Raw genomic sequence first — 12,279 nt, forward strand, 5'->3', positions numbered from 1 at the left:
TAATCTGACTCATGTGTAAATAATTCATTCAATTATAACGGTAGAACTTACTTGTTTTCATGCGCTAAACTAGAATACTCAATTATGTTGGGAAAAACGGGTAATTTTCCCACTAAAACAAAACTCTAACAGAGCTACCCGACAAATAATATTGAATAAATAAAGCGGAATAATAAAAGAGATAAAGAGGAAAGAACACACCCGAAAATTGTTAACGGAGTTCGGCCTGTTTAGCCTAATCTCCGAGCACAGCAAAAACAGCTCACTTTTATTACTATGAGAGAAGATATTACAAATTGGGATATATAACAGTGAAGGAGAAGAGTTTAATTTATAACCCTCAAACCTCCTTCCCAAACAATGAACCCACCGATGTGGGACTTGGGATTAAGCCAAAATCAACAAATCTCCACCTTGGCTTAATTTCAAGTCCCACCTAAAACAAATCTTCTCACAACATAACAAAAAACAAACTTTACAGTGCTTCAAATTTGCGCCTCCGGGCGCCAACTTCAAATGTGCAAAATATTAACCAAGTCTAAACAATATTCAAACTTGGCCCTTGTAACCACCTTGCCTTGTAGCAAACATCTTCTTTATTAGAAAATTCTTCTTTCTTTGCAAATACCCATTTGCACCCAATTGCCTTCTTACCTTTTGGTAATTGTGCCAACTTCCACGTCTTGTTCTTCTTCAAAGACTGCATCTCCTCTTCCATCGCACCCGCCCAATTACCACTTTCTGAACTCAGAATGGCTTTTGGGTAAGTGGATGGAATGTCATCAACAACTGGAAGTGCATAGGCAACCATATCCATGAAACGAGCAGGCTTCTGAATATCTCGTCTTTGTCTTCTAACTGCAATTGGCGCTGATTGTTGTTGAGATTCTTGGGTAGGAACCTCTTCCTCATCTGACTCTTCTTCTGCCATAGGAGAGTCACTTGTGGTATTTCGTGTTGGGATCACCACTGTCGGCTCAAACTCCACCTGCTTCCGAACACACTCCACCTGTTGTGGAGTACTATCAGCTCCTTCTGGATTTACCTTCTTTAACATGGCAGATTCATCAAAGGTAACATCCCTGCTGATAATCGTCTTCTTTGCCTCTAGACACCACAAACGGTATCCCTTCACTCCAGGACTAAAGCCCATGAAAAGAGCCTTCTTTGCCCGTGGATCCAACTTTGATTCAATCACATGATAATATGCAATAGAACCAAAAACATGCAAAGAATCATAATCAGTTGCAGGTTTTCCAGACCATACCTCTAACGGGGTTTTGCCATCTATAGCAGATGATGGCAAACGATTGACGAGATGTTGAGCGTATGTCACAGCCTCAGCCCAAAACTCTCTGCCTAACTCAGCATTAGACAACATACAACGAACTTTCTCCACAAGTGTCTTGTTCATACGCTCCGAAACCCCATTCTGCTGTGGTGTTTTTCTAACAGTGAAGTGCCGAACTATGCCACAATCTTGGCATACCTTCAGGAACGGATCACTCTTGTATTCTCCTCCATTATCTGTTCGGAGAACCTTAATCTTCCTTCCTGTCTGGTTTTCAACTTGAGCTTTCCACTTAAGGAAAATTCCAAGCACATCATTTTTGTTCTTCATAGTAAACACCCAAACTCTCCTGGAAAAATCATCAACAAAAGTGACAAAATAATGCCTACCTCCGATTGACGGAGTCTTGGCAGGTCCCCACACATCTGAATGCACATAATCCAGAATACCCTTGGTATTGTGAATTGCAGTGCCAAACTTCACTCTTCGTTGTTTTCCCAGAACACAATGCTCACAAAATTCAAGTTTGCAAGCCTTCGTACCTTTCAACAATCCTTGCTTGGTAAGAATTTGCAAGGATTTCTCTCCAGCATGTCCCAACCTCATATGCCACAACTTCGTTGCCTCAGCATCCTTCTTAGTGCTAGAAGTTGTTGCCGCTACTGTCCCCACCACTGTACTACCTTGGTAGTAATACAAATTGTTCTTCCTCACGCCTTTCAACATCACCAGTGCTCCTGAAGTTGCTTTAAGAATTCCATCTCGCATCGTCACAACTAGGCCTTTAGATTCTAAAGCCCCCAATGAGATGAGATTCTTCTTCAACTTTGGCACGTACCGTACATCCCGCAAAATTCTGGTGGATCCATCGTGATTCCGCAACTTGATTGAACCTATCCCGACTGTCTTACATGGATTATCATTACCCATGTAAACAACCCCGCCATCGAGTTCTTGAAAATCAAAGAACCATTCCCGAATGGGACACATATGATAGGTACAACCTGAATCCAATATCCACTCATCTGGATGCAATGATGCTGAAAGCGAGACAATCAACACATCACTTTTGCTTTCTGCAACATTTGCATCTTGCAGAGCCTTCCCTTCTTGATCCGAATTTGCCATTACAGACTCACAATATAATATTCAATATTACAAATAATTTCAAACAACCCAAGGCGAACCTTCGGCTCTTGATACCACTTGTTGGGAAAAACGGGTAATTTTCCCACTAAAACAAAACTCTAACAGAGCTACCCGACAAATAATATTGAATAAATAAAGCGGAATAATAAAAGAGATAAAGAGGAAAGAACACACCCGAAAATTGTTAACGGAGTTCGGCCTGTTTAGCCTAATCTCCGAGCACAGCAAAAACAGCTCACTTTTATTACTATGAGAGAAGATATTACAAATTGGGATATATAACAGTGAAGGAGAAGAGTTTAATTTATAACCCTCAAACCTCCTTCCCAAACAATGAACCCACCGATGTGGGACTTGGGATTAAGCCAAAATCAACAAATTATTGTTTTTAGAGCATGTGAGATTAAAATATGCTTTTCATTAGGATTTGGATTTGAATTCTTAATTTTGGATGAGTCAATTATTTAATGTCTTTTTCAAACAATTATATGATGGAGTCCACCTTATTTGCAAAGTATGCGAATGACTTACATATAAAGTTGTAAACTATATATTTATATTGAAGAACAGATATACGTTTTGTTATTTTGGTACCAGTCTATGTTATGTTGATGTTTTTCAATCAAAGTATTTGTTTCAAATTGTTTAAACTACTTCTAATCGATGCACAAAAACAAATTATTGCTTTTAGTGGGATAATTCTAAATTCCAAATGTAAAAAATTCACCAAGTGTAAAACTTTTTTTTTGTTTTGATGCACTGAATGTTTGACTATTATCAGCAGATATTAATTGTGCTTCATTTCAATTTGAATTCTTAATTTTGAGTGAATCAATTATGTCACGTTGTTTAAAACAATTGTGTCATAAAATATGGATGAAAATATAAAATAAATTATTATTGTTATTCAATTTTATTAAGAAGTGGGCTTTAAGCCTAACTCAACTCCCATAAAACCGACTCAATAAGGTCAAGTTTGTACCCATTTATATACTAGGAAAAACTCTAATCTCTAATCGATGTGGAATCTTCAACAAATTTTTCAAAATAAAATAATTAAATATATTTCTATGAACTCAAATTTATAAAATAAATATAGTATTTAAAAAAAAAACGTATATGTTACATGGATAAAAATACTAGTCGAATACTAACAACTAACCTTCAACTGTTTGAATTGCATGCGTGGATGAGATGGTTGGGAAAGTGTGTGGAAGCAAAAGATATGCATCTGAAATGCAAATGTGTAGCTTAAAAAAGTATGAAAGGCATGTGAAATTTAATATTATTCATAAGGGCGTTGCGACATGGTCCACCACCAAGTGTAAGTACGTATGGCTTCAAAAACTTGAAGTAAATGAGAAGGACATGGATTCTCTTCTTCACTAACTATGTCCAAGGATTATCAACTTATCAAAAACTTTATTTAAATAATTGGCACGTTTCCCAATTCTATAAATAATAATAATACAATAATATCTTCTTACGAGAAGCTTAGGATCAACTAATTCAAATTTAGGATTAATCTTATTGAATTTTTTGGATTCAATTTTGTTATCTTTATAAGAGTTACTCGTTGAAGAAAGTTCTTTCATTTATTTTTTTGTCTTTATTTAATTTTATATTTTTTATTTAAACTTAAGTTATTTTTGAAAAGATTGATCTAATTTTTCATATTTTTGTATTTTTTTTTAATTTTTATTATTTTTTATGTAATGACATGCTATCTAGCAGAAATTTTATATAAAATATAAAGATATTCAATTTTGTATTTTTGGTTTAAACTTAAGTTATTTTTTAGGAGTTTTTTCTCACTAAATGATTGATCTAATTTTCATTTTTTAAAATTTTATATTATTTTTTATGTAGTGACGTGCTTTCTAGCATAAGTTTTATAAAATAAATATAAGCAATGGATACTCTTTCTAAAAGGAGAGTGGATTGTAATCTTCCTTGTTTACGTTTGTATAAGTGAAGAGGGAGTAAAATGAATTTATTCGAGAACATGATAAATTGAATATATATATATATATATATGTTTTTTTAATTATGGAGAATTGAATATAAGGATGATTAGGCTTACATTGATCGTGTTTTTTTTTATATATAATTTCATGTAATCTAATACAAAATTATAAATGAATTTTGAAGTTCAAATTAGCTAATGAGATTCAGTGTAATTTATTAGCTCAGCTTTAAATGAAGATAATATTTTATTTTAATAAATTATTAAATTTAAGGATTTGTATTTAAAATGATTTACTTACGAAACACCCCGGTTGTGAACATTAGGCAATGTTGAAAATTGTACAGATGAACACTTAATACTAAGAATTAATGTTTAATCACTATAATTATACACCTATCTTGCGTTGCATTGCTTTTAGTGATTATGTGACGTTACTGGGATTGACAACATATGATGTTATTAATCTTGTAATTTGAGCATTTTTTTTTTCTTTTGATGCGCACGAATCCTCTCCTGTGATTAAGATTTAGAGTGTTACGACATGTGAAATTCAAGGTAGGATGGATAGTGGTTTTTGTTGGTATTCGACATGTGAATAAGATGATCTACAAAATATGTCAATCCAAGAAAAAGTAATGGTAAGAGATGTGCAACAATATCATAGGATATTATTACTGCTGTTAAATACAAACGAGAGTTTATCTAATTGGATTTTTGGGATTCAATCATTCCTTTTTGTTATCTTTTGGAGCTATGCATTAGAGAAGGTTCTTTTGTTATCTTGTCTTTATTTATTTTCCATTTTTTTTTAAACTCTTAATATAGTTGCTTAGGTCACTTTTTGAGAGTATTTTTTGTTTTTTTGTTTTATTTTTTTCCACGGGAGTTTGATTTAGTTCCCCATATTTTTGTTCTTTTTTTTAGTTTTATGCTATTTTCATGATGACATATGCTGCCTAACATGAGTTTTATTAAAAAACATACTTTTATATTTTTTTATATGTTATCATTATTAAATACTAAATTAATATAAAAAGTTATATTTTTCTTCCTTTGTCTTCCTCCTTTATTTTGTTTTTATCATCATATTTAAAGTTTGATTTGTGATTGAGACTTTTTATAGCACAATGCAATGTTATTGAGATTTTAAGTCTTGTTTATAATTCGATCTTATTCTAGCTTTGTCATTTGTTGTGTTCCACTATGCATAGCTACCATCTCTTTTTTGTTTATGTTATAGTTTGATTATGGTCATTTACTTTGGTTTGTTTTGGCCATTTCCTTTATTGTGTTATTTTGTGTTTTGATGTTGTTTGTTATTCTATTTTGTAGTTGAATATGGCTTGAGAAAAGGAGGATTGTGTTCCTTTCTTGCTACTCAATCATATGTAATATTTACCTCATCCTTAAAAGGTTTGTCTTCCTCTAACTCGTCAAGTATGTCTCCTTTCTAATGGATTCTTGGTTCCGGTGTCTTAAATCACATGTCATATGATCCTTAAGTCTTTCGTGTCCTTAAGTTTAGTCTCAACTATATCTATTAGGTTGCTAATGGCTCTTTAATACCATTAATAGGTAATGGATTTCCTAATTGCACTTTGAATCTTGTTTATGTTGTTTAATTATGTGACTCTAGTTACTCAATTTTTTTGTTTCTTTCACTAATTATTATGTGCAAGATCCTCAATTGGGAGGCTAATTCAAAGGTCAATATTTCTGAGAAAAATAATTATGATTGTATCAATGTTTTTCATGAGAAATACTAAACTACTTAACCACTTTCCAAATAACTTTTGACGTTCATAGAGGAACATGAGAAGTGGAATATGAATCAATATGAAAAGAAGATTGAGTCATATAGTCGTGCAATACAAAAAGTTTTGTTATTACCTACTCATAATTACCAATGAATTTGGATTCATGGATAAATTAGAACTTACATACAAATTTTACGTATGAATTACTATCCATAGATCAAATTAAGTTACCTAGGGATCTTTTCCTATATAATATAAAGTAGTTTGACGACAATAATTTGTAGATAAAATAATTTGATGTGTTTAGGGTTTAGGGTTTATAGATAAAACGTATTTTGGTGTGTTGAGGCGATAAATTTTTTGAAAGATATTATAGATAATGGTAATTTGATGAGTAGATAAATAAAGTCATTACCTATTGATTTTACATACAAATTATAATAATATTAATATTAAGAATAATCAAAATTAATATTATTAATACTAATAATAATATTAATATTAATAATATTATTTATTTTTTATTAATATTATTAAAATTGTTATTGATATTAATATTATGAATATTTTCCTACATTTTGAGTGTATTTTTTTATAAAAATTTGCAAAGACTCCAACATTTTCTCCAAGTACTTGTTCTTGCTCTTCATTTTTGAACATCCATTCATCTTTTCTTTTGGTCATCCCCCATTCTATGAGGAGCATTTCTCCAATCTTGTTTGAGGATTGCATAGATGTGAATTGGTATTTAATTAGCTTCATTATTGAATAAATGAAATTGCAACATATAATCTTTTGATTGGTTACACCCACTTGGAGCCAAGATCCATGTTATAACAATCTTTCATTCATCTTCATCCAACCAATTTTGAGTTGCCTAACGTTGGTACTTTAAATGCAATTAATGTCCTTAAACAATTAAGATAAATCTAAAATTTTCAAGATCAGATGCAGTTTCTCCTCCCATATTGAATTGAGCAATGTTAACCCATACATAATTATTAATCAATAACTATTTCTACACCTTTTACATTGGATACGAGCACTCCTCCATCACAAGTAAGTTTTGAATTAAAGACACTTACTAAATATGGATGGTAAGTTTCTTGCATTTATACAAAAGTCTTTGAGTCTTGATTGATCAATTCTTGAAAGGTGAACCCCTCTTCAAGTCTACCACAAGAAATTTATACCAGTGATCTTTCTTCCACTCCAAAATATTGTGAACTCTTCTCTTCATTCATCGTGAATAAACCACATCCTTCAAAGGATGATACATACATCATCCTAAATTTGACATGTTAATAATAGCATAATGAATTGACAATAGTTGATATAACTATAAAAATTATAAAGCAACAAACATAGAAATAGAAAACACGTCAACATTATAAAAGATATTAGATTTGAAATTTATTTATATTTATAATTATCTAATTTAACTTCAAAAATACAGATTTGAACGAAATAATTTTTTTTATCATCCATTAGGTGTATTTAAGTTTTTTTAAAAATATAAATCAGGACCAATATTTAAATGTAGTAATTATTATGAAAGTTTTTTTTTTTTCGGTTTTGGGTGTCGAGTTAGGAGTTAAATTGTATGTGTGTTTTTAAAAGGGTTAGACCACCCTGAAGTGGTTATCATTTATTGATTTTTTATTGCTGATAAAAAAAACTATGAAAGTCTTTTATATATATATAAAATAATTATATTTAATTGAATCATCTGTTTCATTTAAAGTTAAGAGAAAACATGCATCCATCCCTCTCTTCTTGTCCTCCCTCCCTTTGTTTCCTTTTGAAGGAGCAAGCCAAACGCATCGTTATAAATACTCCATGCCATTCTTCTTCTACTCCTCAACACAAACCAATCACACAAACCCTAGTTACATACATACCACCATGGTCCACCCGAACTCCCGAACCGTCGGCGACACCGAGCACAGCTGGTGCCGTGCCGTCCGCGGCGGCACCGGCATCGCCGTCCTCGCCCTCCGAACCTTCAAGCCCCCTGACATCTCCTACCTCCAAGCCTCCCTCCGAACCCTCCAAACCTCCCACCCAATCCTCAGGTCCCGACTCCTACACAACAACAACACATTCTCTTTCCTCACCTCCCCCACCCCCTCCATCACACTGACCTCACTCACCCTCCCTACTAACGTCTCCGACCCCCTTACCCAGATCCTCGAACTCGAACTCAACCGCAACACGTGGCATGACTCTACCGACGACCAGGTCTTCTTTGCCACCGTCTACACCCTCCCCAACGCCAACACCTGGGTGGTAGCACTCAGACTTCACGTCTCCGCGTGTGACCGAACCACCGCGCTGCTACTTCTCAGGGAGTTACTCGCTCTCATGGATGAAGAGCATGGCACTGGCCAAAATCAGAAAGAGGAACCTAGTTTGGCCATTGAAGATCTGGTGGCACGTGGCAAGGGCAAGAAGCCTGTGTGGACACGCGGCCTTGACATGCTCGCCTACTCTCTCAACTCTCTCAGACTCTCCAATTTGAAGTTCATTGACGCCAAAAACCCTAGATTTTCTCAAGTGGTTAGGTTGCAACTCAACCAACACGAGACCAAGGGACTTCTTGCTGTAAGTCTACACTCATGTTACACTACACTGCTTTCCTACCTTCTATTTCATTTTTTTTAATGCTGGTTTAAGGTTTTCTTCCACCTTTTAAAAAAACAATTCATTAATTAATAAACTATTCATACATTTTACTCTCTTTCATTCAATCAGAAATAATAAAATCATTTTCAACAACAAATTCTATGACTAGCAGGTAATAATGTTTTCACACCTATAAGCAGTTATGTGCCGGTGAGACGGGTGAAATAAAATGAATGGATGGTAAAGGTAGTAAATGCGATTGGTCAATGATAACTTTTTTCAGAAAGAAAAAATGGAAAAAAAAAATACATTTATTTGCGTGTGTAATAATGACCCTTGCTTAAGGTGGGATTTTTATTAACAGCTTATGTGAGTTTTACAGGGTTGCAAGTTGAGGGGGATAAAACTGTGTGGGGTGTTGGTTGCTGCGGGGTTAATGGCTACCCATTGCTCAAAACTAAGCTCCAAGAAGTATGGGGTCGTCACCCTCACCGATTGCCGATCAAGTCTTGAATCACCCCTCACTGACAATTTTGGTAAGTATGACTACTTTACACAAACATAATCAATTATCCAATTCCTTTTATCAAAACAATTACTTACACAATCACTACCAGTGAAACAAGTATATCATGTTAGCACCAACATTATACCTAGTAAAACTTTGTTAGCAGAACCAGTCTCATCGTATTGTTACTGTCTTTTGTTTAAATAATTTTATCTACGACAAAGATATGTTTTAGCAAAAACATATTTGAAAAACAAAAAATGTATAATCTCATATATATGGCCTTATTTATTAGATTGTACAATCAAATTAATTCTTATCTGAGAAAGACCGTAAGTATCTTCCCCCAAAAAACTGTTCAACTTGATTGCTGTGTAAAAGTACGAAAGTTATCGATTTTTGCAATAATTAATTGTGAAGTTGATATAACAGTTTTATTTTGGATTCCAGTAAGAAGAACGTCTCGCTATTACAACCCTTCATTAATGTAGTGGTGGGTTGACAACACAAAAATTAATCATATTATTATTATTTTATCTCATCTTTGACATTTGGTATTCCCTACCAAAATAAATAAATACAGCAACATTTGTATCCCAAAAAATGAATGCTATTCAAATCTCTAAGTATCAATATAAGGAAAGAGTGAGAATGAATGGAATAGCACGACAGGGCAAAGACAAAAGTAGCATTAAAGGAACAATAAAAAATGCTGGTATATGTACAGCTACCCTATTAATTGAAACAAAATATGTTTTCACTGACGAGAAAGCCCTTGGTAATGTTCAGGTTTTTACCACTCTGCCATTCTGAATTCGCACCAGATGAAGGGAGGGGAAACTCTATGGGAGCTAGCGAAGAGGACATACCAAACGTTTACCGAGTCCAAGAACTGCAACAAGCATTTTGCGGACATGGCAGATTTGAACTTTCTGATGTGCAGAGCAATAGAGAACCCTAGCTTGACGCCGGCGGCGTCGCTGAGGACCTCCTTGATGTCGGTGTTCGAGGAGACTGTGGTGGACAACGGCGGCGCCAAGCAACGCGAAGTCGGGGTTGAGGACTACATGGGGTGCGCCTCCGTGCACGGGGTGGGGCCTTCGATCGCGGTTTTCGACACCATTAGGGATGGAAGCTTGGATTGCGTGTGTGTCTACCCCGCACCGTTGCACTCTAGGGAACTCGTGCAGGAGCTTGTTGGAAAGATGAAAGCTATCCTTGTTGAAGCTGCAAACAGATACAATCAATAATTCTCCTCAATTTCTTTCTAAACATTTATAGCAAATAAATTAACATATTTATATTACATTGAATTCTTATTTTAGTTTATTTATATCACAATTTATTATATTAGGCGTGGGATATGTATTATGGATTTGGCACTTCGTATTATACTTTCATATTTAACTCTTTTATGTAATTTTAATTTAATTCATATATGTGTAATGTATTATTGATTTGATAATTGTACTAAAAGATACCAAGAACACAGACAAGGTTTCCTAACGCATGCTCAAACACTATCATCACACACAGTCAAAATTAGCCTCATAACTTGATGGTTCATAGCTCACAACCCTTATTACCTACTTTGAAGATTCGAAGATAGGTAAAGTATGTTAATATATAAAGTTAAAAAGGAGTAATATAAGCAATGTGGGATTTTTTTCTTTCTTTTTGGAATATTCATTATTACAAGTCTCCACACATATTACAAAAGGTAAAAAAAAATCTCAAAATATGTAATGTATTGGAACTAGCGTAGCACACTACATGAATCAATTTTAGATTGAGAAAACTCAATTGATGTAATAAACTATATGAATCAATTTTAGATCAAGAAAACTCAGTTTATGTAATAAACTATGTGAACAAAAATACTCATTATATATTAGTGATTGATTAGTAATAATACACACCCTTTTCTCCACAATTTTTGTTATCATTGTATTGGGCTTACTAGACTATGTATATGTTAACATTCATGAATGTTATAGATAATACACACTTCTTAGTATAATTAGTTTTATTTAACACTTTATGATGAGTGATTTTATAAAATATATGATGTAAATCATACACCACCCATAAGAGGTATGAAAATCATTACAACTTTGTCAAAAGTTAAAATTCTTCACAACATAAAAATTAATTACAAAGTTTATCATTTCAACGATGCATTGTCTAACACTTTAATACATTATAAGAAGAAAAAGAAATTGATCCAAATCAATTTAATGTCAAAACTATTGTGTTCGAAGTCTAAACAAATATTTTTAATTATGTATCCGATCTTTGAACGATATCCTATTTTAGTTAACAAACTTATAATTTTTTAACTCTTGTTTAGTTAGGAGTGACTGACTCAAAATAATACTTCATATTTAATGAAAAGTAATTATATATTTAAAGAATATCCATTATTTAATAAATAATTATTACAATTTAAATAATATTTAGAGTGATTGTATATTCAAATAATATTACGTAAGAAACTCCGTGAATAAACTCCCTCTACTTTCATTTTTTTAATAACATATTATTTACCAATAAATAACAAAAGAAAAGAAGGAAAGTTTTTACTAATCAGATTTTGAAAAGTTTTATGACAATCTTTATTAAACGTCACTTTTATGAAAAACGTGTTTCACAAGTTAAAGCTTTGTTTTTTTTATCTTTTATCATATCTTAATTTGAGAATATTTAAAAGAAACTTAAATACACAAATCTCATCTGTATATTTTATCTATTTCTACACTATATATGAATAAATGATTGAATTATAAGACTTTTCATGAATTACTTAAAAAATAATAAATATATTTCCATTAGAGTGGATTAATATAAAATATATTTTTTATCTTTTCTTCTTAATACATCTGCGTTATCTATTCTTATTTAAATCCTTCACACATGTCTTACGAACAATATTTATAAAAATGTTTTTAAGATCACTTAGACAAAGTGATTATTAGACCAT

The 12,279-nt window shown here is 32.8% G+C and overlaps 1 protein-coding gene across 1 annotated transcript; it reads left to right on the forward strand.

The window, feature by feature from the left end:
* Positions 1-7,950: 7,950 nt before the first annotated feature.
* LOC137830326 (uncharacterized) lies at positions 7,951-10,738 on the forward strand. The gene is made up of 3 exons (XM_068637596.1): positions 7,951-8,770; positions 9,174-9,327; positions 10,089-10,738. The coding sequence occupies exons 1-3, from the start codon at positions 8,006-8,008 to the stop codon at positions 10,547-10,549; spliced, it is 1,380 nt and encodes a 459-aa protein (XP_068493697.1). The 5' UTR covers positions 7,951-8,005; the 3' UTR covers positions 10,550-10,738.
* The last annotated feature ends 1,541 nt before the right edge of the window (positions 10,739-12,279 follow it).

This window comes from Phaseolus vulgaris, chromosome 7 (genome assembly GCF_000499845.2).
Source record: "Phaseolus vulgaris cultivar G19833 chromosome 7, P. vulgaris v2.0, whole genome shotgun sequence".
Classification (NCBI taxonomy): Eukaryota; Viridiplantae; Streptophyta; class Magnoliopsida; order Fabales; family Fabaceae; genus Phaseolus; species Phaseolus vulgaris.

Coding starts and splice junctions, on each gene's coding strand:
- LOC137830326 (XM_068637596.1), top strand. CDS start 8,006: ATGCCATTCTTCTTCTACTCCTCAACACAAACCAATCACACAAACCCT. Junction 8,771..9,173: donor AGACCAAGGGACTTCTTGCT/GTAAGTCTACAC, acceptor TGAGTTTTACAG/GGTTGCAAGTTGAGGGGGAT. Junction 9,328..10,088: donor ACCCCTCACTGACAATTTTG/GTAAGTATGACT, acceptor GGTAATGTTCAG/GTTTTTACCACTCTGCCATT.